The sequence below is a fragment of the Podarcis raffonei genome, chromosome 14, assembly GCF_027172205.1.
Source record: "Podarcis raffonei isolate rPodRaf1 chromosome 14, rPodRaf1.pri, whole genome shotgun sequence".
Lineage (NCBI taxonomy): Eukaryota > Metazoa > Chordata > Lepidosauria > Squamata > Lacertidae > Podarcis > Podarcis raffonei.
Genome location: NC_070615.1, coordinates 37,883,668 through 37,911,060, shown reverse-complemented (window position 1 = coordinate 37,911,060; position 27,393 = coordinate 37,883,668). Strand labels below are relative to the sequence as shown.

The following is a 27,393-nucleotide window of genomic DNA, read 5'->3' as shown; positions in this document are numbered from 1 at the left end:
AGTATACAGTGGTACCTCGGTTTAAGTACTTAATTCGTTCCGGAGGTCCGTTCTTAACCTGAAACTGTTCTTAACCTGAAGCACCACTTTAGCGAATGGGGCCTCCTGCTGCTGCCGCGCCACCGGAGCCCGATTTCTGTTCTCATCCTGAAGCAAAGTTCTTAACCTGAAGCACTATTTCTGGGTTAGTGGAGTCTGTAACCTGAAAGCGTATGTAACCTGAAGCGTATGTAACCTGAGGTACCACTGTATCTTAGTTTCTTACTTACCAATACGGATAGGAAGGTGAGAGATGAGAGTTTTGACCACTGCTTCTCGTCCTTTAGTTGCATGGGTGACACTCTGATTCCACACTGTTCTATAGGGGATTGAGCAACACAGCTCGTAAACAGCACTGAAACTTTGCAAGCACAGGGGCAGGCAGTGCAAAATCCAGGACTTTTTACTGCCCCAGTGTGAATGTGTATAATTCCTCGAGGAAATCCCATGCTTTGACAAGAACCAATAATGCCATGCAAAAAGAGGCTATGCTTTTAAATGAATACATCCCCAACAACATTATTACTAATCTATGTGTCTGATTTTCACCATTTATCATCCAAAAGGTCAGGTCCTCTACTCAGCCTCTAGCCACGGGACAGAAGCATACATTTAAAAATTGCAAAACTGCCCTTTGTGCCTCTATTTAGTTGTCAAAGGAGCAATTCTGCAAAGGGCATTCATACCGCCATGAAAATAATAAGGAATGCAAAACAGGCTAGCTGGGGGAAGAGGTGAATGGGTCTTTAAAGCCCTTATCACTGAGCGGTAGAATACATCCATTAGATGATTGGGTTTTGCCAGGCCTGGGTGATCTCCTAATTGGCAATTTGGTTCACATTTGGTTCACATTTATCTGTCTTCTGGGTAGATTTCCTCCTATTTGAAGAACGAAAGGTTCTGCAGGTTGTTTTGGTTCATGTAAAAACATTGTACGCAGTAGATATTTGCTCCTTTAATTTGTGCTTGAAGGCAGTGTCCCAGGCCGCTCATATTGGCACAAGACTGCCCACTGCGTGAGACTGAAAAATGGTGGCTATCTCCCCTTTTCCAGTTCAAGGAACATAGAAACCTAGGAAGCTGTCCATTACTGAGTCAGCCCATTCTTCCTTCCCTTCTGACCAACCCTGACAAGACATCTTCACGGGACTCGTGAACTAGCCCTCATCATCCCTTACCATTAGGGATGGGGGAACTGGAATCCAACAGCATCTGGAGAAACAACTTTCCTCCAATCCTGTTTTTATGCCCCTGCATGGCCTTCTAGATGCAGTAGACTACAAAGTAATCACATTAATTATTAGCAGGGCATTTTTTTCAGCCAGAACTCACCAGAACTCAGTCCCTGCATCTCTCAGGTGGGCACTGTTGCCATTATAAGAGAGCAAGGGAGGTGTTGGGCACCATTGCTGTTATAAAAGAGCAAGGGAGGTGTTCATGGTGAGTTCCAGCACCTCTTTTTCTATAAAAACAGCACTGATTACAGTGGTACCTCGGGTTAAGTACTTAATTCGTTCCGGAGGTCCGTTCTTAACCTGAAACTGTTCTTAACCTGAAGCACCACTTTAGCTAATGGGGCCTCCTGCTGCTGCCGCGCCACCGGAGCACGATTTCTGTTCTCATCCTGAAGCAAAGTTCTTAACCCGAGGTACTATTTCTGGGTTAGCGGAGTCTGTAACCTGAAGCGTCTGTAACCCGAGGTACCACTGTATTAGTATTGTTAATTATTAGTATTATTAAATTTATTGGTCACCTTTTTTGCCATAGCAACTTAACTTGCCAGCTGAAAAGGAACAAGCCACTCTGGTGATGCGAAATGCTTTGCTTCTGCTTAGATTTTTAAAATTATACGTGTTTCTGTAGCTCATTCTAAATCTGTGTGCATATTGAGCGTAGGTGAACTCTGCCTAGAAGTGAACATGTATTGTGTATGTGTTTGTGTTTACTTGGTATGCTATGACCTGAGCACTGTAAAACATGGCAAACAATTAGAAACTCTGGGGACAGGAGTGTTTCGTCTGCATTCTGCATTTCAATTTCCCTGAAAACCATATGTCACTGCTGCTGAGCAGACCCATTCCTAGTCGAGATTTAACACAGCGATGTCCTATTACTGTGGGCACCTGAATTGCTGACATGTGTGGCACAGGTTTGTAATGCAAAAGTCTTCGATGGAAGAGGCTGTACATAATCCTTGTAAACTGCCCTGGGCTCATATGGGAGGAAGGGCTGTTTAGAGCAGACGACAACATTGAAGGAGATGCAGGACTGTTGTTTGAGTCTCAAGCTATAGCTCAGAGCATGTGATGTTTTCCCAATCCATCTCCCCTTTCTTGGGTTTGTTTCCTGCCCTCTGCTCTATGTTTTCCTGTGTTCCTGTTGACTTTTGCATTCCACCGCACGGTGGAAAACACAAACGCATTGCTGAAAGCAGGCAAATCCCTGCCAGCAGCAAAGGAGTGTGTGACTAATGTTGGAGAGGATTTGTGAAATGAACTGCCTGATCGAAAATATTTGCAAATCCCAAAGCGACTTAAAGGGGGGGGGGACCCCACGTGCAGGCTTGATACATGAATGGCTTAGGTAGCTTCGTAGAGATGCTCATGGGCATTTGAAGGAAGTGCCAGGGAGAGAGATTGTCCAGGATGCTTCTGTCAGGTAATCCAGGTCATCATGTAGACTGACCGAATAGTCTTTTCAGGGCTGGACTTTGGAAGGTAACAATGCAGGTCTTTTTGAAGACTCACCTGCACTTGTATGAACCAAACTGAGCTCTAAGATGGGCTTCAGAGGGGCCCCTTGCTGAGGCTCCATTATTTAAGGTCCATTAAATTGGCATGCGTATGAGGCAGGGCCTTCTTAGTTGTGGTACCACAGCTAGTGGATCACTGGTCAGACCTTGAGTTGTCTGAATGAATATTTGATAGCCTTTATACCTCATCCTTTGCCAAGGATGCCCTCAGTAGGGAATCTATCCTCCAGTGTCCTGGCCCATTCTGGCTACTGTCAGTGTCGTCCACTGCCCTACTAGTGACTACCACTAGTACAGATGAAGACAATATGTAGAACCTCTCTGTCTGGTTTTCAGGACTCTCCTTAAGCGACCACCATCCCTTCTCAGCTTCTGTTCCATGCCTTCCTTGAGTTATTATGAGTAGCTGAAATGTGTGTTTGAAGTGTGGTCATTGTGAATTGTGATCATTTAATTGTGAATGGGTGATGGAGTGGTGTGGGTGGGTGGGTGGGTGTGTAGACACCTCTGGCTTAAGTATGGCTCGAATGCAACCTATGGTACAAAGGTCAGAGTCTCATCCTTAACTCTGCCCACTTTCATCTTTGGTTATGCCCACTTTTGCATCCAGTCCTACTCACCACCGTCATGTGGGAACACGGCTTATTATCTATTTATTTCATTAAATTTTACAACACTTGGTTGTAAAAAGCTTTTTAATGTTTAATCTTTTATTATATTTTTATATATGTTGGAAGCCACCCAGAGTCAGATGGGGCATAAATAAATTACTACTACTACTACTACTACTACTACTATAAAACCCAACAACCTCAAAGTGGTTGGCAAAAAGCTAAACCAGTAAAATCAATGAAAACAAATAACAACAATAATTTAAAGCATTGAAAAATGCAAATCAACAGTAAAACAAAAACAGTAGAGCAAAACACACATCAACATGCTAAATATCTGGATAGGCTTGTCTAAACAAAAATGTTTTTAGCAGGTGCAGAACAGTATAGTGAAGGAACCGGCCTGATATCAACAGGCAGGTAGTTCCGAAGAGTAGGTGCTGCCACACTCAAAGATCAAGTTCTTACTGTTCTCTGACTGAAATTAAGTTCCCTGTCTCTGTTGCAGCATCAGCATCCCTATCCGACACTGGGGACACCTACAAATAATAATAGAAAATGTTTCACACTCCATTAATTTTTCTGCCACTCTCGTTTCCATATGCTGAAAGGTATGGGTTTCCCCCCTGCCCTCGCGTCCTTTTGCTAGTGAAATAGTCTCACTTCATCAGAAGGCCTCCCTCGCAACCCAAAATAGAAGTGGGTCATCATCACGACAAGACATCCCCGTCTAGATACAGTCCTTATCGATCACTGCGGAAGCTCCAGAGAAATAGGTTCTTAAAATAACATCAGGTTGAGACACCCGCAGCATCTTGACTGCCTTTGAGGCTGAAGGCTGATGGGTAAAAAAGAAGGGCTGCTGCGGCCGAAATGGTAACAAAGCTCACCCTTGAGCTTATCTCTTATCTGAGGTGGTGGTGGGGAGGGGGGAGAGAGAATATCTTCAGTGTGAAGAGCAAAGTGTCAGCGAGAGAAAGATCTTTTCTCCTCGTTCCCCCTCCCCTTTTTACTTTTCAATTATGTATGATTTCACCTGGCATATTAGAAGACTCTTTCAATGCTCGCTGAGCATTAGTTCTGCTCTGTTTTAAATTTCTTCTCTGCTCGTGGAAGTCCTTGCCGCAAGGTGCAGCTACCGCCAAGAGCTTTGAACATTCATTTCTTTATTATTTATCTGCATTTATACCCCAACTTCTTCTCCAAGGAGCTCAAGGTGGTCTACATGATTCCCCTACCATCTCACCTCATTTAATCCCAGCAACAACCCTGTGAGGTAGATTAGGCTGAGGGGGGAAGGTCACCCAGCGAGCTTCGTGGAGCAGGGACTTGAACCCTGGTCTCCCAGGTAAGAACATCAGCAGAGAGCCCTACTGGATCAAGCCAATGGCCCTGTAATCCAGCATCTGGCTCTCATAGTGGCCAATCAAATGTCTACGGGAAGCTGGCAAGCAGGGACTGAGGGCAACATTATTTTCCCCATTTGCGATTCCCAGCAACTGGCATTCAGGGGAATATTGCCCCTGACAGCAGAGGTGGCTGGACAGAGATTGTGGCTGGTAGCCATTATCCTCCATGAATTTGTCTGATCTTCTTCTAAGCCTATCCAAATTGGTGGCCTTCTTTGCCTCCTGTGGGAGCAGGTTCCATGGTTCAACTATGTGGTGCATGAAGAAGAACTTTATTTTGTCTGTCCTGTATCTTCCAACATGCAGCTTCGTTGGTTGTCAGAAGTTCTAGTTGTTATGAGAGAGAGAGAGAGAGAGAGAGAGAGAGAGAGAGAGAGAACTTTTCTCTGCATGTCCATGCTCCCTCCTTCGTGATAAGCTTTGCAGCAGGCAGCAGGGGGGTGCTGCGGGCCCACTGGAGGAGGGAAACACCTACCCCCCAATGTGGTTTCAGCCCTGGCCATGCCCTCTTCCCCTGGGTAGTGGTCTGGGTTGTTCCCAGAGATCCAAGGCAAGCAAATCACCTACAGCACTGAGGAGGTAGTGCCATCAAGGGAGAGGGTTCCCCAAATCTGCTGCCAACATTTGTCATTATAGGATTTCTTACCCTTCCCCATAGGGTATGGTTACCAGATTTTTTTCAATGAATCCGGGGACCCTTTCTTTTTTTCTTTTTTCTTTTTTGAAGCTGAGTAGCAACAGGGAGTCAGTAGTGGGGATGGTGAGGCAAAAGACCCTGGGCCCAAGCACACATGCATATTGTAGAAAGGTGCAAACATAAATGTGCAGAGTTTATAAAAAACTGGGCAACGGCGCACCACCCGCCCATAACTCCTGAGCCTTCCCTGATCTCCTGCCTCCTTTCCCCTTTGTTTTGACTGATCGGGGGAGGCTCAGGAGATGCGGGGGGGCGGGCATTGCCCAGGAGGGGTGCAAGGCGCACGGTTTCTCTGCCAGGCAAAGCCCTTCTTTCGCACCTTGTGAAACATAAATGTGCAGAGTTTTTTTAAAAACTCCCAAGCCTCCCCCAATCAGTCAAAACAAAGGGGGAAGGGGGCAGGAGATCCGTAGCACCGGATATCCCTAGTACCAGCCTGGTAGCGCAGTTGGCTCTGGCTGGCTTCAGGAGCTGCTCACTGCCATGGCACCCGCCATTTTTCCTCGCCAGAAGTCCCCATATGATGTGTTGCACACAAGACACATCATATGGGGACTTCCGGCGAGGCAAAATGGCCGGCGCCACGGCAGCGAGCAGCAAACAGCTCCTGAAGCCAGACAGAGCCAACTGTGCTACCAGGCTGGCTCTGGGCTGCTGAGGCTGTTGCTGCCACATTTCCCAGGGAAAGATTTGCAAATCTGGGGACATTCCAGGGATGGAATTTGTCCGGGGACAGATTTGCAAATTCGGGGACTATCCCCGGGAACCAGGGACAGCTGATAACCCTACCATAGGGTCTCAGGGCAGGTTACAACAAATATAACCCTGATATCACTGGATGAGAGGATGTTTTTAACTGAAACTGGGCGTTGGTGTGTGTGTGTTTTGGAGGGGGAATAACTGAAACTCTTTTTAGATGTTTTAACTGTTTTATAAAAAAAAATTATATTGAGGATGTGACTCCTTTGGAAGGGATGGTGGGATATGAATTCAATAAATGAATGATACTAAAAAAGAAAAAACGTGATTAAAAATCAGTTTAAGCAATGCAATGGATCTTTGTGACCTACAAGAGGCATATATTCTCCAACTGGAGATTTCACTTCTTTAACTCCTAGGCTGCCAGTCAGCCTCTGGATGTCAAGGTCAGTAACTTGCCCTAAAAATTTAAAAAGAACATAATGTTGCATGCCACCCCAATCTCCACAGCGTTGCAGTTGTGCTTATCAAGGTCTGTGTCCCCTTTTGGGACAATGAGGCACAGCAGAGACTGTGGTGTCTTTATAATAGACGGTTTTATTTACACACATCACATTTCAAGAGGGGCTCTTGCTTCTTCCACAGGCTTAGCAGGCTTAGGTCTAAAGACAGAGAAATCCACCATCCTCTCTCTGTCTCTTTGTTCTAGCCTGTCTTCCTCAGCTGACATGGTGTTCTGCCCACCCCCACCCCCTCTGCTTGCCAAACCACTTGCAAAACCAATATTTCCCTCCTGTTTGCTTGTCATTTAAATCCTCTGTGGTCTCTGCCCACTAGCTCACAGCTGGAAGAGGAGCCCCACCTCTCCTTGTCTGGCAGTCTTCACTCTCTCTTGATGGGCCATTACTCTGTTTTGCCCCTTAATGACTTACGCTCAGCTAGCCCTCTGGCTCCTTAGCATAAGCGGAACCCAGGAATTTCCATGTTTGGCACAGTTTAATCAAACCTTGATTGATTCTAACTTGTACTAATTCTAAGAATTATGTATGACTTGCACCCACAAACCCCAGCACCAAAGACCTATAACAATAGCATAAGAACATAAAAATGTAACAAGAGCCTTGCTGGATCAGACCTGCAAATTCCATCCACTTCTGTGTAAATGGGAGGGGAGAACAACTATTTTCAGGTTCCCCATTATAGTGGGAATGGGTGGCTAGAGCTTTGTCTGTTACAGGTCTAGTCCAGTGGTGAAATTTTTTGTAGGGGAGCAGTTAGAACCAGAGGCACCAGTTTGTGGTGGTGATTGGGGGGGGCACATCATGACAGGTGAGCATCATGCCTCCCTCCCTAAGCTGGGCAGAAGGAGCATCATGCCTGCCAGGCGGGCTTTGGGAAGGTGGCAGAAGGGCTCTTGGAGCCTGTTGGAGCATCACGCCTCCCTCCCTAGCCCAGGCAGAAGCTTCCCAGGTTTTGGGAAGGAGGCACTAGGCTTTAATACTTTCATACTCTAATTTACCAGGAACATTTAGGGGACTAGCCTGGTCCCCCTAGTCCACTGACCACATGCCACTGGGTCTAAATAAGGAGTTGGATTGAAAAGGCATAGAGCAGCTACAAGAGAGATCAGGCTCCTTACCAAAGATACAGATGCAAGACAAATTTTGTGACACTCAGGTGATACCCAAGAGATGACACCCAGGGTTCTAAAATTTCACTCTCCTGAATTTCAGGTCCATCTTCAAGACATCTATTATAAGCCTCCACCCCCTGAAATTTCACCTAATTTCTCCATCCACTCTTCAGAATTGCTTTCCCTATTAATTGAGATTGGCATTCAGACTTTCAAGCGATTTCCTTTGGTATTGGCAGGGTGGGGTTTTTTTTATATTTTCCCCTGGGTGCTCCTGCTGATCTACTCTGCTCCATTAGCCATTTGCAGAAAACCATGTGGCAAGAGTCCCTCAAAATCCTGGCTTCCTTTGCAGAGCCATTGAGGCCACCGCCAGATTCCTGGGAAGGGAACAATTCGCTCTGCATGAACAAGATTGCTCCCACTTGGACTTGAACATTCTAACCCTGAATTTGATGTTGTGGGGAGTTAACTAGCCTGCCACACGAGTTCAGCTTTCTGGCTCCTCTGTAGGGAGTAAGCAGAAAACAGGCACTGCTGTGTGATTTGTGCTGTGATTTAGATTGGAGCGAGCCATGCCATGGCTGTTACAAGTGATAGATGGTTCTCAGCCACTTTGTTGAGCGACAGCATTAAAAGGCAACGGGAGTGCCCTAATGTTGAAATATTAGGAAAGAGGTAATAAGGCACATTAAAGGTATCGTGGCTGTTTCCCCATCCTCTTTTTGAGCTGAAAGGAACTCAATGATAGGACAATAGAGGAGCAAGCAACTGCTATACTGTGGATGTTATATGAGGCCAACTCAGCTACTTGTTGTTGTTGTTTAGTCGTTTAGTCGTGTCCGACTCTTCATGACCCCATGGACCAGAGCACGCCAGGCACTCCTGTCTTCCACTGCCTCCCGCAGTTTGGTCAAACTCATGCTGGTAGCTTTGAGAACACTATCCAACCATCTTGTCCTCTATCGTCCCCTTCTCCTTGTGCCCTCCATCTTTCCCAACATCAGGGTCTTTTCCAGGGAGTCTTCTCTTCTCATGAGGTGGCCAAAGTATTGGAGCCTCAGCTTCACGATCTGTCCTTCCAGTGAGCACTCAGGGCTGATTTCCTTAAGAATGGATAGGTTAACTAAGTAGGTTAGCTAAGTAGCTAAGTAACTCAGCTAATTAGGATGCCAAAATTCCAGGGGTGTGAGGCAATTAGAGACAGCCTAGAAGTTCACCACCTGAATGATGCCTCTTGGGTCCAACAATATGCAATTAAGAGTCCACTTATACTGCAGCAATGGAAGAATAATCTTCCTCTCCATTGTCAGAGAAGGAACCTACTATATTCTATGGCCCCTGGGATGACTTAGTAGTAGTAGTAGTAGTAGTAATTTATTATTTATACCCTGCCCATCTGGCTGGGTTTCCCCAGCTACTCTGGGTGGCTTCCAAAAAAAGATTAAAAATACATTAAAACATCAGTCATTAAAAACTTCCCTAAACAGGGCTGCCTTCAGATGGCTACCATCCAAAAACTATTTACCTGGGAGTCAGTCCCATTCAGTTGAGTGGCACTTACTTCTGTGCAGTGTTAGAGCAGCTATAAACCTTGGGCTGGACCCAGCAGAGTCTTGCCAATTCATGTAGGAGACTTGGTTTCAAATTGTTCTTCAAACATGAAGCATACTGGGCTTAAAAATAAAAATGAAGCCATGGGAAAAACAGTTTTTCTTTTAAAAGTGTATTGGAATAGTTTATCTAATGTATTCTGATGAGTTTTACTCTAATGAATTTGTGTGTGTGTGCATGCACGCACATGCATTCATAAAACTTACTATGTTTCTGGTTAGAACCATCCTATTCTTCTGGGCCTCTAATGTGAAATAAGATGACCCATTTTACTAATTTTTAGCTGCTTTCTCTTGTTTTTGGTGGTATGTGTGGAAGGGCACTAAGGTGTGTTGAAATTAGTTTTAGTGGGTTATTTTTATACCATTTTTAGAAAGGAATAGCAAGCCTTGATGGCCAGTTTTGATGGATAGCTAGATAGCTAGATAGATGATAGATAGATAGATAGATAGATAGATAGATAGATAGATAGATGATTGATAGATAGATAGATGATAGATGATAGATAGATGATATAGATAGATAGATGATAGATAGATAGATAGATGATAGATAGATGATAGATAGATGATAGATGATAGATAGATGATAGATAGATGATAGATAGATGATAGATAGATGATAGATAGATAGATAGATAGATAGATAGATAGATGATAGATAGATGATAGATAGATGGATAGATAGATAGATAGATAGATAGATAGATAGATAGATAGATGATAGATAGATAGATGATAGATAGATGATAGATAGATAGATAGATAGATAGATAGATAGATAGATGATAGATGATAGATAGATAGATAGATAGATGATAGATAGATGATAGATGATAGATGATAGATAGATAGATAGATGATAGATGATAGATAGATGATAGATAGATATAGATAGACAGACAGTAACACCCCCACACAGCATCTTATTAGTAAAATAGCAATGCTTTTTCTGGGGCGTTACTTCTTTACCTATAAAGATGCCCTCAAACAGCAGTCAGCATCAAAGGTTTCCCTTTCTACAATTCATATCCAAAGCCTGTGTGGGGCCCATGTGACTTCACCTCCACAGCCTTCCTAACAGCGGGGGGGGTGGGGTTCTGACCCAGTGAGAATGCATATGCATATAGATGGGAATGGGGAAAATCTACTTTGGTTTTCATTTAAATACAAACTTTCTTAATTCACACTGTGTGAAACAATATGCAAACCCAGGAATCTTTTAAAATTCACATTTCTCCAATTTGTAATGCAATTCTTCATCCAAGTAACGCGTACAAAAATACAGTCACAAGGGTTAAAATGCATATACAGGTGAAAATAGCACACAAAAATGCATTGTATCCGGGAGAACTGCTTTGCAAGGTACGCACTTTAGGAAAATTTGCTTGCAAAAAAAAAAATGTGCATATTAGGAGAAATTCACAATAAGATGCCGATGAATTTTCATGAAGAATATAGAATTATAGATTGTAAAGTTGGAAGAGACCATGAGGGTCATCTGAAAGATCTTCATTGGCTCCCAGTACATTTCCTAGCACAATTCAAAGTGTTGGTGCTGATCTTTAAAGCCCTAAATGGCCTCGGTCCTGTATACCTGAAGGAGCGTCTCCACCCCCATCATTCAGCCTGGACACTGAGGTCCAGCTCCAAGGGCCTTCTGGCAGTTCCCTCGCTGTGAGAAGTGAGGTTACAGGGAACCAGGCAGAGGGCCTTCTTGGTAGTGGCGCTTGCCTTGTGGAACACCCTCCCAGCAGATGTCAAGGCAATAAACAACTATTTTACTTTTAAAAGACAACTGAAGGCGGCTCTGTTTACTAATTTTCCCTGTTTAGGGAAGTTTTTAATGTCTGACGCTGTATTGTTTTTAATATTTGGTTGGAAGCCACCCAGAATGGCTGGGGAAACCCAGCCAGATGGGCGTGGGCGGGGTATAAATAATAAATTATATTATTATTATTATTATTATTATTATTATTATTATTATTATCATTATCATCATCATCATCATCATCATCATCATCATCATCATCTAGTCCAACTCCCTGCAATGCAAATATCACAAACTGATGTGGAGAAATGAGAAAGTGACGTTGACAGGCTCACTCAACCCTAATTATGTAATACAGTGTCCTTTAGGTGACCCTAGACTACTGCTCCCATCATCCCTGTCCATTGTTCATGCCTACTTGGGGTTCATGGGAGTTGTATTCCACCACACCTGAAGGACACCGTGTTGCCTACCCCTGAAATTGCCTTACATACAGGACATTTCCCTGATGTTGAACCTTAGAGGTCTGATTTGTTTTCGGTGAGATGATCTTCCGCTTACTTCTCTTATACAGATGCAACACAGATGAACAACGTGGTGCCAACATCGCCTCTTCTCCCACAGCTGACACATCCGCACTCCTTCCCAAGCATGGGACAGATCACAAATCCGTACGAACAGCAGCCGCCAGGGAAGGAGCTTAACAAGTATGCATCCCTAAAAGCAGTAGGTAAGCAAAGAATATTGAATTCCCCTCCTTCGTTAATTTTGCCACCTCAGCAGGCTGAATGCCCCAATGTCCATTTAATATTTCACACAGCTAAATGGGGGGGGGGAGTGAGATTTCTTGGCCTTTGTAAAAGCAGCAAGCCTGCTTTTTCATATAAAATAATGTAGAAAAGTTTTCATGTACTCAAAATTATTATGGTAAATCACCTCATTCTTTCTATCACTCACACAAAATTATTATAAATACATCGTGTCATATTTCACATACATAGAATACAATTTCTCACATTTTCCTATTTCGGTTTCATTAAGCTCTCCCTCGTGTATTTTTTAAAAGAAATCTAGCAAAGCTATTTGCACAAGTCCAACTATTTCATCAATATTAGGAGGGGGGATCTTTGTTTTCCATAGTCTCACTTTGATAATCCCCTGTCTCTTTAAATTTTAAATAATATACAAGCTTTAAGCTGTGTGCAACAAAGCCCAGCATTTAACCTCTTGGTTTCATAGCTCAAAAACAATGGGTATTCAATGCATTGGGTAAACAATGTATTCAGCTAATGTTTGCTCAGAGTAGGCCTATTGAAATGAACCACCATGACTAGCTTAGGTGTACGTTAAGTAAAAGTTAGCCTACTGTGAAGACTTTGGATGGATTTCAATTTTGCACTATTACGATTGTTCCATCAGTGCCAACATTTACGTTTACCAAATGGAATGTTCTTCCTTCTCCTCCCTCTGTGTACTGTTCTGAGGCTTCTCATGACCCCCCAAAGCTGATCTGGGGGGGATGGAGGGTGCAAGAGGAGGAGGAGCAGGGGTCAAAGTCTTGTTGCTCTAGTGCAGGGGTGCCCAAACTTTTTTCAAAGAGGGACAGATTTGATGAAGTGAGAGCCGGCCAAAGTTGTTGAGCTTTTTTTAGGACTGAAAATAAAATTCATTCTGGAGGTCCGTTCTTAACCTGAAACTGTTCTTAACCTGAGTGGGGCCTCCCTCTGTTGCTGCGCCGCCAGAGCACTATTTCTGTTCTCATCCTGAAGCAAAGTTCTTAACCCAAGGTACTATTCTGGGTTAGCGGAGTCTGTAACCTGAAGCATCTGTAACCTGAAGTGTATGTATCCCGAGGGACCACTGTATTGCTTTTATATGCCACCTTTACTCCATTGAGCTCAAGGCTCAGTGGCTCCATGGCTCTCTCCCTCCACATTTAATCCCCACAACAACCCTGTGAGGTGGTTTAGGCTGGGAGGCAGTGGCTGGCCCAAGGTCACCCACTGAGCTTCATGGCCAAGTGAGGATTTGATCCCTGGTCTCCCAGGTCCTGGCCCAACAACTGTAACCACTACGCCCCCCTGGTTCCCTCTCCACCACCCTGGCTCACAATTTGTAGTACACACAGAACCAATGCGCACAGCCCTAGTATATTTCTCCTAGAAAGGCTACTTCGGCCAATAGTGTTAAGGGAAAGTTTTCAGACACATGTGCCCAAACTCTGCTTTCAGACTTTTCCTTATGACTGACACAGTTGTGGTCTCTTGGGGGATTTCTCCAGCACTTTATAATTCATGTAGAAAAGTGCTGAAAGTGGTTTTTCTGCATAAATTATTCTCTCTCTTTTTCGATTCATCAAGCATGTTTTTTTACTCCCATGCTTAAATGGTCACTGCTCACTCATGCGCCAATGACAAGAGCAGAGGTAACGTACCTGGACTTGTTCATCACAGCTGGCTAGAAAGAGGACTATCTCAGGGACTCTGTGGAATTAGTTCAGCATTTGGATTGCATAAACAGGTCAAGCTTTACTTGCAGCCATTAGAATAACCCTGACCTTAAATGAGGTGGGGGAGAAGAAGATCTCAGGAAAAAAAGTTTTTCCTATAGTTTGGATGATAGTTTGAGGGGCTGCAAATTGGAGTATGGCAAATCTTCTGCCATTCAGAGGAAGAGCAGTAATACTTTTGACTCTGTTGATACAGTTTTGTGATGTCACCAGCTAAGGAAATCAGATGGTTTATGTGGTACTATAATTTAGGGACATGGGTGACACTGTGGGTTAAACCACAGAGCCTAGGACTTGCCAGTCAGAAGGTTGGCGGTTCGAATCCCCGCGACTGGGTGAGCTCCCGTTGCTCAGTCCCTGCTCCTGCCAACCTAGCAGTTCGAAAGCACGTCAAAGTTGCAAGTAGATAAAAAGGTACTGCTCCAGCGGGAAGGTAAACAGCGTTTCCGTGTGCTGCTCTGGTTCGCCAGAAGCGGCTTAGTCATGCTGGCCCCATAACCCGGAAGCTGTATGCCAGCTCCCTCGGCCAGTAAAGCGAGATGAGCACCGCAACCCCACAGTTGGTCACGACTGGACCTAATGGTCAGGGGTCCCTTTACCTTTACCTATAATACCTTTTGCTTTAATAAATTTTATAAAATTTTATAAAATTTGACATATATACTTCAATACATAATAAATCTGTCTTTTTCTGACTTCCCACCCCATTTTCTATGGTGTTTTAATTTCTCCCCCTCTGCTGCACAATACCTCCTATCTCTTATACCAACACATCCCTACTGTATTCTCTAATTCCTTCTGTTGCTCATATCTCAAGTCCTGCTTGCGAGTTCATCATGCTATAATATTTACTTAAATCGAAAAGGACTTCCATTCTTCCACAAAGCAATCATCGTTAGATTCTCTTATTTTGGCTGTTAACTTTGCCAGTTCTGCATAGTCCACAACCTCACTTATCCATTCTTCTTTGGAGGGAACTACTTCTTCCCTCCATTTTTGTGTGTAGAGAATCCTGGCTGCTGTTGTTATTTGCATAAATGACTTAATCGTCTTTTTTGGAACTTCTGTCCCAATAATCCCTAAGAGAAAGGCTTCTGATTGTTTTGGTATAATCACTTTAAACATCTTTTTTATCTTGTCGTATGTCATGTCCCCCCAAACCCTCACTTTCTTACAAGTTAGGGTTGCCATATGTCCAGAATGCCCGGAATACTGTGGTTGAAAGCAGTGTTCAGGCAAAAATTGGCAAGATGTCAGGGAAAATCCAGATGTATGGCAAGGCATGTGGGCAGTGCTGTTTTTCATAAATAATAGTTCCAAATAGATCAGAAATGGCAATCAACAACATTTGTGTTCAGATTTTCACCCTGGATACAACCCTATCACAACCCTATTACAAGTCCACCACATATGAAAGAAAGTTCCACCAACCTGCTACATGGTACTATAATATGCTGGCTATACAACCCTTGATTGGCCAAATCATGAAAACAGCTCACAAACCAAAAGAGCTTTCAAGATGGTCAAGGAAAAGGAGGAAGACCAGAAACTAATGCAGTGCTCTATCAATGGGCATTAGAAGATGCAGATTTAATATAAATTTGCTTTGTGAATTTGGGGGAGGCAGATGCATATCTGTAAGAAGTACAGAAACGTTGCTGCAGTTCTTGTTCCTCTCGATATTTCTCCTGGAATGTGGTCCTGAATTCCAGGCAAGCTACTTGCTTCCTGCCTGTGGAAGTTTGGCTAAGATGTGTGTATACACAGAGTGAGCAGTGGAAATAATGGAATGGAAGACAAGACACCCCCAAGAAACAGTGCTCTTTTCTTGTAAATAAAAAGGAAATATCCAAGCATGGCTCCAGGACAGATAATGCTGTCTGATGTTGTTTTGAAAAATGGGGAAGTCGAAGCAGCGCAGGGCTAATATATTCTGACCGTGTTTCCATCAACGCTGCTAGACTTGTAAAAAGAGACTTACGTTTCCTTGAAAATACTCAGCCAGGGACTGCAAACCTAATAGCAGAGTGGTACTTTCCCCCTTCCCTCCTCCAAATCTCTGTGTCAGACAGCAGTAAAATATTGAACTTTCAGCTTCCAGAAACGCCTGTAGGAGGAGGGAAAATAGATCAAGGGAGTCTTAGCCTTAGGGATATCTCTCCAGGTTTAATGCTGAAAAAGCAGACTGCAAAGTACAGATTAATGCATCGTTTGTCACATCCAGAGGATGATACATTTAATGATTTCATGTATCTTCAGGTATCTTCAGGTTTACACGTAATGCTCAGCTAGGTGTTTTCCCTTTGATTCACCACCCTGGGCCATGGATCTCTCCCACCCAAGCGAGAAGCAGAAAGGAAACATCCACCACTATCAGAGCATAACAAGAGCTCTGCTGGATCAGGCCAAAGACCCAGCTAGCCCAGCCATCTGATCTTACATTGCTGATTCCAATTATAAGAAAGGAGATTCCAACTAAACACTAGGGGGAACTTTCTGATGGTTAGAGCTGTCCAATAGTGGAACGGACTCCCTCAGAAGGTGGTAGACTCCCCTTCCTTGGAGGTTCTTAAACAGAGGTTGGATGGCCCTCTGTCCAGGATTCTTTAGCTGTGATTCCTGCATTGCAAGAAGTTGGACCAGATGGCCCTTGAGATCCCTTCCAACTTGACAATTATATGATTCTACAAGAACTAGACAGCATCTTAAAAAGTAGAGACATCACCTTGCCAACAAAGGTCCGTGTAGTAAAAGCTATGGTTTTCCCAGTCGTGATGTATGGAAGTGAGAGCTGGACCATAAAGAAGGCTGATTGCCGAAGAATTGATGCTTTTGAATTATGGTGCTGGAGGAGACTCTTGAGAGTCCCATGGACTGCAAGAAGATCAAATCTATCCATTCTGAAGGAAATCAGCCCTGAGTGCTCACTGGAAGGACAGATCGTGAAGCTGAGGCTCCAATACTTTGGCCACCTCATGAGAAGAGAAGACTCCCTGGAAAAGACCCTGATGTTGGGAAAGATGGAGGGCACAAGGAGAAGGGGACGACAGAGGACGAGATGGTTGGATAGTGTTCTCGAAGCTACCAGCATGAGTTTGACCAAACTGCGGGAGGCAGTGGAAGACAGAAGTGCCTGGCGTGCTCTGGTCCATGGGGTCACGAAGAGTCGGACATGACTAAATGACTAAACAACAACAACAACACAAGAACTAGATTGGTCTTAGCTGTTATATTGCAAAGGTCAGTTGTGGGCCTCTTCACAGGAACACAGAAAGCTGCCTTGTACCAAGTTAGACCAGTGGCCTGCCTACCTCACAAACTTTGAGCACCTCTCCAGGGTTCCAGACAGGGGACATTCTGATGCTGGGGATTGAACCTAGGAGCTTCTGAATGCAAGGTAGATGCTGTACCACTGAGCTACAGCCCACTTGGAGGAACTGCCCTCATTAAAGCAGATTCTATGCCAAGTTATGGCACACTTAGAATTACTGCACTTCATCCATCTCACTTTTTTGCTTGTCAAGCAATCCTACAGAATTTGGCAAGCACAGCCAGACTTACAGCCCCATCCCCCCAATTTACTATCAATTGTCAGTGATTGTGAAAGGAGCAGAAAGACAAGTTTGCAAATAGAGTAAAGCTTTGCAAACAGTTATTAAACACTGGTGTTAAGGAGAGGAGCTCTGAGCATGTCTTGATTAACCAATAGTTACTGGAAGCTTCAGGATAGACAAAAAAGGTACATCTTCATCCAGTGCCTAGTTAAAGTTTGGCATTTGCTCCTACAAGTATATGAAAACAGACTTTCTCTTGTCTGCACTGAAGCTTCCAACATTCATCTTCATTTGATATCCCCAAGTTCTAGACATCAACATAATTTCCAATGTGGGCAACTTAATTAAAGATTTCTTCTGGGTGGACTGAAAACCCCCCAGTATGGAATGATTTTTTCCTGTCATGGAAATGAAACAGATCCCCCAAGAAATCCCAGAATCCCATTGGGACTTGGGCACTCTAAGTCTACATGACAGTAATGTTCCACATAGGATCACTTCTGGGAGAGGCAGTCTTAGTTCCTGGTGGGGGAAGATGATCCATCAAGGACTGGGTTCATGCAGAGTCCTTATGAAGAGGAAATGACTGTTAAACCACTCTAGTTCTGTATAGCTCTGGGAAAAGAACAGGGGTCTCCTAACAGCTCTCAACTAACTACTAACTACTGCTCCTTAACTAACTACAGCTCCCAGAATTCTTTGATGAAAGCAACGGCTCTTTAAAGTGGTATCAAAGTGCTTTAAATGTATGGCATAAGCATAACTTAAGGCTCAACACATTTCAGAGCAAGCAGGGAATTACTTCTGTACCCCCTACTCAGACTCAAATGCAACGTTTACTTTACACTACTAATAATAAAGAACCTTACACATCAGAGGAAAGGAAAATGGAATTAGAAATGGATTTGAAGGATCTTCAAAGTTTTAATGGCTCATCCTGAGCAAAGATGTCTCAGGAATGCATCTTAAAAACATGAATATGGATAACCCAAGAGGTTGAGTGACAGGTTTAAACTTAAAGAAGATTTAAAGGTTAAAGATAATCTGTTTGTCAGACTTGTGGCTAGCTGATCTGACAACCACCTTTACTTACATGACAGAAAGATGTTAGCAGAACAGATACAATGGGAGAGACACTCTCAAGAGGCGTGAGTAACCCATCTCTGGTGGAGTTTGAGTTCTATTGGCTAAAGCCACAAATGTCCTTCATTGTGCACAGGTCTAGGTGTATGAGACATTGGTCAATTTATGCAAAGGTTGCCAACATGGCGCCCATCAGGATTTCTAAGCACTGGAGGCTGGTCCTTTAGGACAAAAAGGGCTCAACCCTATCAAGTGAAATGCCGTGTGTGTGTGTGTGTGTGTGTGTGTGTGTAGTATAATCTTTTCTGTCCCACAAATCCTTCCAAAATTCATTTTAATGTAGAGACAGTCCTGGATACAACAATCTCCTATTCTCTGGCCAATCGTCCCTCTGCACCACTCAGCCAATCTCAATCCAAAAGTATTTCTATGGCTAGGAGGTCCCACTCATCTGCCACCAGGCAGAAAAAAACTCACATTTATTTGTTTTGTTTTAACAGAGCTACTATTTGTCCTGCTTGTGTAGTTTTCCTTTCCCTCCTGTTATCATTATCTCAATCCAGCTAAGGCATTTAGCGTTAACTGATCTATCATTTGGGTAGACCCAGGAGCTGTTCTGAGCATGCTCAGAGCTGTTTTCTTCAAAGCCACACCTCCAAACAAATCTGAGTATGGTTTTTTTTGTGGGCAGGAGAAATGAGTGGTTGTTATTTTGAGAAGCTTGGTGCTTTTTTTATTAGTATTTGTTAACGGAGACATTACCAGAACATGGAATAAAGTGGTCATTTCTGCCCAAAAGGAGCTGTAACTAGCCAGCCAGCTAGAGCTGGAAAAATGGACTCCTAGTCACTGGGTGTCATCCACATTGCAGTTGTTGTTGTTGTTGTTGTTGTTGTTGCTATTTTATTTATACCCTGCTCATCTGACTGGGTTGCCCCAGCCACTCTGGGCGGCTGCCAATACATATAAAACATAATCAAACATTAAAAACTTCCTTATACAGGGCTGCCTTCATATGTCTTCTAAAAGTTGTGTAGTTCTTTGCTTACTTGACATTTGCTGCAAGGGCATTTCACAGGGTGGACACCACTGCCAAGAAGACCCTCTACCTGGTTCCCTGTAATTTCACTTTTTGCAGTGAGAGAACCACCAGAAAAAGCCTTGGACTGAATGATGGGGGTGGAAATGCTCCTTCAGGTACAGGCCCGAGGCCATTTAGGGCTTTCAGACTCCAGGGACAGTGTTGAGTCCAGGAGCACCACCAAGTCATGGGCCTGCTCAGGACAGACCATCTCCCCACCTCCTGGCCTTGAGAAAGTCAGGACACATAGCACCTCTGTCTTTTCAGGATTTAGTTTCAGTTTTCATACTGATTTTGAAAATAAAGCAGCAGAATAATGTGGAAGGAACAGACATATGAATGAACACATGCAAAACTGACCCAAGATGGGAACAGATTGAGTAATCCATTCCTAGGTGTAAATGTTTCTTGCACAGTTTTGGGTTTTTTTTTAAGGCAAAGTATTCTATCAGTTCTTCTTTGGTAGTCAAATCAGCAAACTACTCTTAGGGAGGAAGGAAAAGCTACAGTGAGTATTAAAAGTAATATATTCAGTACAGAGAGTACTCTGTGTCAAGAAAAAAAAGCTCTTAGTTTGACAGCAAGGAAGCTTATGCTTTATGTTCAGAATAAAGTGTACAACTTTTCTGTATTGCTCTCTTACATTCTAGAAAAAAACATATTCCGTGGCTGATTTTATCGCACAGCTAATATTGGGGAGGGTTTTTGTGTGGAGAACATCTGACATTTTTTGCTTCAGAGCAGCGTTGACTGAAATGTCGTGTGAAATGAGCTCTGGGACCCAACAGATCCAAGGAACATAGTACAAGAGCCCTCATTTGCAGAGATTTGGAAATTTATTTCACCCCTCAAGAACATTCAGTCCAAGAACATCCCAGCATCTTTCCCTTGGAAGGTTCCAGTGATATCAAGGGGCAAAATGGTTTTGCGAAGTATCCAGAGTTATGCAAGGAGGGAGAAACAAGAGGAGTTGAGGGGTTGGGTCCAGACTTGCCCTGGGACACAAACTTTCATGGCCCTCTAGCAGCTATGGTGGCTCATTTACCAGAAGTAATTTATTTAACATTAACTCTGGAAGTGTATAAAGTGGTACCTCTGGTTGCGAATGGGATCCGTTCTGGAGGCCTGTTTGCAACATGAAAAGAGCGCAACCTGAAGCACTGTATCTGTGCAGGTGTGTGGCACGATTTGGCGCTTGTGCGCATGCATGAAACATGATTTGGCACTTCTGCGCATGCGCGAGCGGCAAAACCCGGAAGTAACCCTTTCCGGTACTTCCGGGTCGCCGCGTGACATAACCTGAAAGAATGTAACATGAAGCAAATGTAACATGAGGTATGACTGTACTTGATTCTCACCAAGCTAAGCCTCCTAGGAGGCTTTTGCTATTGCCATCTGACCCAAACCTATGTTTACTGTGAACTGGAACGCCTGCGACCTTGTTCCCATTCCCACAGGAAGACAAAACCCACTATTTTTCACCATTTAGGCTTTTCAGCTGTCGCCACTTTTAAAGAGAAGAAAAGCTCGCACACAATGGGCATGATGATTTCAATGGACCTTTTTTGTCGCCAGCAGAATAGGAACCTGAAACCACATATTTAGCACTTAGTGAAATTTCCACACTGATGTGACAAAACTGCACATTAAGGAACTGTCCTTGTGCTGCCGACGAGATCCATTAAGACGACGTCGGCTGTCACTGAGACAACAGGCTTTTCAGTCAGAAGGAGAGAGTTCCACTTCTGCAGAAACAAAAAAAAAGAGCATTTAGTAAGGGAAACAAGTCCTGTGGTGTTATGTGGAGAACTGAATGCTGATAGAAATATAAAATAGTACTTATTAAAGGCCCATCTGCACTATACATTTAAAGCAGCAGCATACCACTTTAAACTGTCAGGGCTTCTCCCAAGGAATCCTGGGAAACATAGTTTGTTATGGGTTCTGAGAGTTATGAGGAGACCCTTATTCCCCTCACAGAGCTACAGTGTCTAGAGTGGTTTAACAGGGAATCTCTCTTTCCAAGCAACTCTGGGAAGTCCGATCACCTTTTCTGGTGGGTGGCGTTGCGGCCAGGCATTGGTCCCCCTGCAGTGGTTTGGCGGGGAATGGAGATTGATGCCCCCTCGTTGCTGTTTGGGCCACGTCACTGGTGTTGTGCGGGACCCCGCTGTCCAATCAGTGCTGGCAGGAGGCATGGCTGCAGGAAATTTAATCTGTGGCATGGCTGGGGAGCCCTCCTCTCGCACCCTGTGTACAGATGGGCCAATGGCCATAATAAAGTTCAATACAATACAATAGTGTGTGTGTGTGTGCGTGCGTGCGTATGCATTTCCCACACCAGGATTCAAGGTGGCTTCCACAAATTAAAACAACACAGATAAAATACAAAACACTAAAAACATATAAAAGATAATAGTTTTTTAAAGTAAATTACTTTATTTAAATAGCAATAAAACTCTAATACAATATAAAAAAGCAAATCTATTAACATGCAGATAATAAAAACAGCACAGCGCTAGTAAAACCCTTTCCTTAAAAAAAAGAAAAAGAAAAAATCATTTCCTCGGGGTTCCTAATGACTGAATGATTGACAAGGCTGGGATAGTACAGGCATATCAGTCCATACTAGAGGGGAGAGGGAGACATGGTGATGTGATACCTCTCAATGAATTCAGATGACTGCAGCAAACAAGGAGATAATCGCCAGGATCAACGTAGGATCAAGCTAATTTGGTTACACTAATATACTGAAGCATCAAACGCCTTTGAAAGATTTTAGGATCTCCCTGGATTCATTATCCTTAAGCCTTTCCTTAAGCCACCAATCTAGACACTTCCCATCTTCACCATTTTAATGGTGAGAGGTAAAGTGCATACCTCGTTTCTGAAATGCTGAGAAATAATTGCATCCTGGTCCCAACAATGCTACAGGCGTCATAGGAGAGGTATCAGTTGGCTTGTGATGTCTTGGGTTTATTGTTGGGTTCCACCAAATATGTTCTATTTTACTTCCTTTTCTTTTATTGCTAAAATAGTGAATTAGGAGGGAGAGTGATATAAATATTTCATGGAAGAAGAAAAAAAATTCCACTCTCTCATTGAGTGACACCATCCCCATTAAAGTTTCTTTCACCTTTCTGGATTAGTTAGCTATGCAATTCCAACCAATCAGGAATCATGTAATACCTAGGATGCTGTCACAACACTGTGTAACCAATCAGATTTGGCAACGGGATGACACCACTGTTGCAAAGCCAAATGAAAATGAAGATACCACTTCTGGATTAAGTTATGTGAGTCATCCCAGTCAATCAAGGATTAAATTGTGAATGGGACAGTGTATCACAACTTTGTGTGTCATTCAGGTTTCACAGTTACTGATGGTAAATTATTACTACTATCATTTACTACATTTGTATATTGCCCTTCACCTGTAGACCTCAAAGTGGTTTACAACAATGAGAGAGACGGTCTGAATCCAAATTACACAATCTACTTTCCCAGTGGATGAGAGATTGTGTGGTGAACAGAACACCACCACTATGGGATGAGATCACTTGAGGGCAAATGAACTCATTTGAGAAAGAATGAATGAGAGTGGACAATGTAAACTGGGAAACATCTTCACAAGGAGTGTCCTTTACATTTTGACACTATAGAAAATGCTCTGAGAAAATGCTAAGTCATTTTGACTCAACCATAGTTTATTGCATCCAAGCTCAGCTACCTGGTGCGGACTGTTTTGATGATTCGTCACATCACTAATGAGAGCAAAGTCTAGGTGCATCTTCACAATGCTTATTTTCATGGCAATGTTTTTTGGGGGGAGGGTGGAAAGTAAAAGCCTTTTCACTCTTTCACAACTATTCACCACCACCACCCACAAAAAAACCCACCCCATTGGTGCTGGGGCAGGGAGCTTTTCACACTGACCAATCAATCCAGAGCCAGTTTGAAGTCTGCATCGTGATATTGGTTTCATAATTTTTGTCCTGGCAACATATCGCAAATCATGCTCTGTGTGTGTGTGCTATGCAAAAATCTCAATGTGGGAAAAACCGTGAAGCAGCCCATGCTTCTCTCGATTCCTGTAGGCCCTGTTAACTCCGCTAGCTCAGGTCTCTTTTGCCTCCTGCAGGGAGCAGCAAATCATAAGAGCAGGATCCATCGGTATCTCACAGTGTTTAGCCCAGCCCTACTGACAACCATTTACTCTTACTTCTGCACCAGCAATCGGAGAGCATCCTCAAGAGCAACAGAATAGCCTGGAGTAAGTGTGATGGGCAGGCCACATAGCATACATCGCTTGGCTACCCAAATCCACAGCATCATTTCTCACCTCGCAGCATTCAATGCCATGAGTTTCTCCCTTACTCTATCAAATGATAGGCCCTCCACCTCCATTCTAGTAAACTAAAGGTAAAGGGACCCCTGACCATTAGGTCCAGTCGTGGCCGACTCTGGGGTTGCAGCGCTCATCTCGCTTTATTGGCCGAGGGAGCCGGCGTACAGCTTCCGGGTCATGTGGCCAGCATGACTAAGCCGCTTCTGGCAAACCAGAGCAGCGCACGGAAACGCCATTTACCTTCCCGCCAGAGCGGTACCTATTTATCTACTTGCACTTTGACGTGCTTTCGAACGGCTAGGTTGGCAGGAGCTGGGACCGAGCAACGGGAGCTCACCCCGTTGCAGGGATTCAAACCGCCAACCTTCTGATCTGCAAGTCCTAGGCTCTGTGGTTTAACCCACAGCACCACCCGCATCCCGGATCCACCTCCATTCTAATGATGCCCAAATGAGGGGGGTGGGAGTTTCTGGAACTCACTCCCTTCTTGATAGATGCACCCCTCTTCTTTTCCCTTTATTTCAAAAAGGGGGAGACTTACAGGTCCAAATAAACCTATAGTCTGTCTTTGTTGCTGTTTCCACCAGCTCCAATGTTGCTCCCAAGCACATTGTAGAAGCACGCTGCCCTGGTGCCTGGGGATGTACACATAGTATTACTGTAAATGTGCCGGCATAAGCCTTGACAATTCTCTTACAATCAGTGAATGTTCAGCCATTGTCAGTTGAGTTCTCTCCCCCCCATCCCCACCCTGGTGACAATGACAATTCGGAAAGCATAAAATATGTGCCATGTAGGGATATTGGCAGCTTTGATGGGTTTTGACAGTGTGCTTTTTTGCTGTTTGTGTTTGAGATAGATGCCTTAAAAAAAGAACAAAAAACCCCAAAACCTTTTTTTTTAAGAAAAGAGGTGGAAAATTGGATTGGCAAGGCTAGCTTTGAACACCATTGTCTTTTGAGGTTGACACGTCACAGCTGCACACGGCATTACCAGTTGAAAATGGGGTTTGGAGGCATGCAGTGACGGTTGCCTTTCAGCTGTACATTCATCCCCAGGTAAACTCAGGCATCCACTGTATTGAGGCAGCTTTGAAATCAATTCATGTGCAGCAAAGAAAAAATGAAATTGGGGAAAGAGGAGCTCAAGCTGTGATGTTTATAATGCCTGGAGTAGGAGAGAGAGAGAGGGGGGGGGGGAGAGGGAGAGGGAGAGGGAGAGGGGAGTCGCTTTAAGTTCTGACCCAGCCATCATGGGATGAGGTTGTTGTTGTTGTTGTTTAGTCGTTCAGTCGTGTCCAACTCTTTGTGACCCCATGGACCAGAGCACACCAGGCACTCCTGTCTTCCACTGCCTCCCGTAGTTTGGTCAAACTCATGCTGGTAGATTCAAGAACACTGTCCAACCATCTCGTCCTCTGTCGTCCCCTTCTCCTTGTGTCCTCAATCTTTCCCAACATCAGGGTCTTTTCCAGGGAGTCTTCTCTTCTCATGAGGTGGCCAAAGTATTGGAGCCTCAGCTTCAGGATCTTGGGATGAGGTAGGAACCACCTTATATTATACCAGAGAATTTGGTTGAGACCAGTGCTCTGTTCTCACAGGAGATGGCTGTTCAGATCTGTCCAACCAAGTCTTTTTCATGAACTGAACCTGAGACCATAAGCATGGAAAGCATGTGCTCTCCAACTCAGCTAGGTACCCTCCCCAGATCCACCAACTGCAGGGATTCAGTGACATCCATGTGGGCAATGCTATAGGGTACAGTTTCTCATAACGCTCTAGAGGTCTGGGGTGGGAGAGGCAAATTTCTCATTTTCCCATTCTTAAACCCATACCTTGCTAAGGGGGCAAGGTGTCCTTTGGGAATCTGGCTGGCAAACAAGCAGGCACTTTAACAGGCTTTATGTGTTTGATAAGTATGTAGCAGAAAACATGGGAAAGCAGATCTTTTGCAGCCTTTGGAGTTGCTGGGAAATCTTCTCCTTAGCAACATTACCAAAGTCCTGATGGTCAAGTTATCTCCTCTCACTCTTCCTGTCTCTTAAGGTTTGTGTTGGGACCTCCACTAAGCAAGGGCTCTACTTGGCTTTATGTATTGTTTCTAATGTCTTAGAATGAAATCACCACACTTTCCACTGTCCTGACTGCAAAGCCAATGGGTGACTTCAAAGGACTGGCGAATAGCCGAGGGAGATAGGTCATCGGTCCTGTGCTAATCTCTTGCACCCAAAAAACCTAACTGCTGTCCAGTGTCACATTTGATTGCCTTAAGGGAAGCTCACCGCCCCTATTACTGTACTCATGCTGTGGTCTTTACAGAAATGCACAGCTCTTATTCATGATATAATACATTTCTATAGCCAGTTAATTAGACAAGGAGTCTAATTAAGTCGTTTCAGGCCTCTAAATAAACTCTACAAAAGGCACCAAAAAGATGACCTGTTGGAGGTCATGATAGTAATATTCTTCCACGTGTTTCCCATACTGTTCAGTGTTCCACATTTCTGCATTAGTTTATGATTTTTTCCCCTTTTAGAAGTCCTCATGCAAATTCATCCACGTTTTAGTGTCACTTTCTCCTAATAGGCAAAGTTTTGTATGCCATTTCCCCTGATGTATACACATTTTTGCGAAACAATTTCTCCTGTCTCATTGGAAAACCATAAAATATATATGGACAAATGTAATGCTGTTTTGTATGTTATTTTCACTAATATCTGCATGTTTATGTGCACAGTACCCTAGCACTTTCCTTGGCAGTGCATGGCAAAAGTCAGAAAAGGCTGGCTGCGTTTCAGTTTGCATATTCTCTGTCAGGTTCATCTTTAAATTCAAACTCAATTGAATTTCTCTCCCATCCGTAAGTTCAGCTCAGATGGTTTCAGAGAGGGGAAATCCTGTAGCAGGCAAGGATGTAGTCCTCCACTTCATTCATAATGTAATGCATTACTTTGGGCAGATACCCAAATTATGCAATCCCCCCTTTCAGAGGAGGTATAAAAACATGTTTTGAAGTCATCCACCTGCATGCATCGAACACTGCAAAAGTCTCGATTCAATCATGCGTATAATCATATCAAGGCTTCCTTCTGGGGGAAAAAGTGTTTTATCAATGTGTACTTGCCCATTGGCAGCACAGAGTGAAGATGCAAATAAACCAGAAAGTGCAGGTCCATATTTCAGAATAAATTCTATACGTTCTCTCCAGTATACCCAGAGAACTGTGAAGGAGTGAGATGGAGGGGAGGGAATCTGTTCATTCCTAGTAGAAGAGAAGAGTGCTCTGTCTCAGCATGCTTGGCTTGGACATGCTGAGAGACCACACCTTCAGACAGAGTATTTTCTTTCCTGGAAACTGGCTCTGAAGCCTCATGTTAGAGAGTTGGATGAAGGCTGGAGAGACCCAGGTTCAAATTCCCACTCAGGCACGAAGCTCATTAGGTAACGTTGGGCCAATTGGCCAAACCTACCTCACAGGAGTTTTGCAAAGAGAAAGTTGTGGGAGAAGAACCAGGTATGTTGTATTATGCGACTTGGAAGAAAGGTGGGAGATTGAGTAAGGAAACAAGAGAAGCTAATTGCAGACAGGGTGTGG

At 43.8% G+C, this 27,393-nt stretch overlaps 1 protein-coding gene across 1 annotated transcript in view; it reads left to right on the top strand.

Moving 5' to 3' along the window:
- SHISA9 (shisa family member 9) overlaps positions 1-27,393 on the top strand; it is a 228,380-nt gene that overhangs the window by 187,270 nt on the left and 13,717 nt on the right. Inside the window, exon 3 of the mRNA XM_053364911.1 lies at positions 11,799-11,954. Coding sequence (XP_053220886.1) covers positions 11,799-11,954 — 156 coding nt within the window. The remainder of the gene's footprint in view (positions 1-11,798; positions 11,955-27,393) is intronic.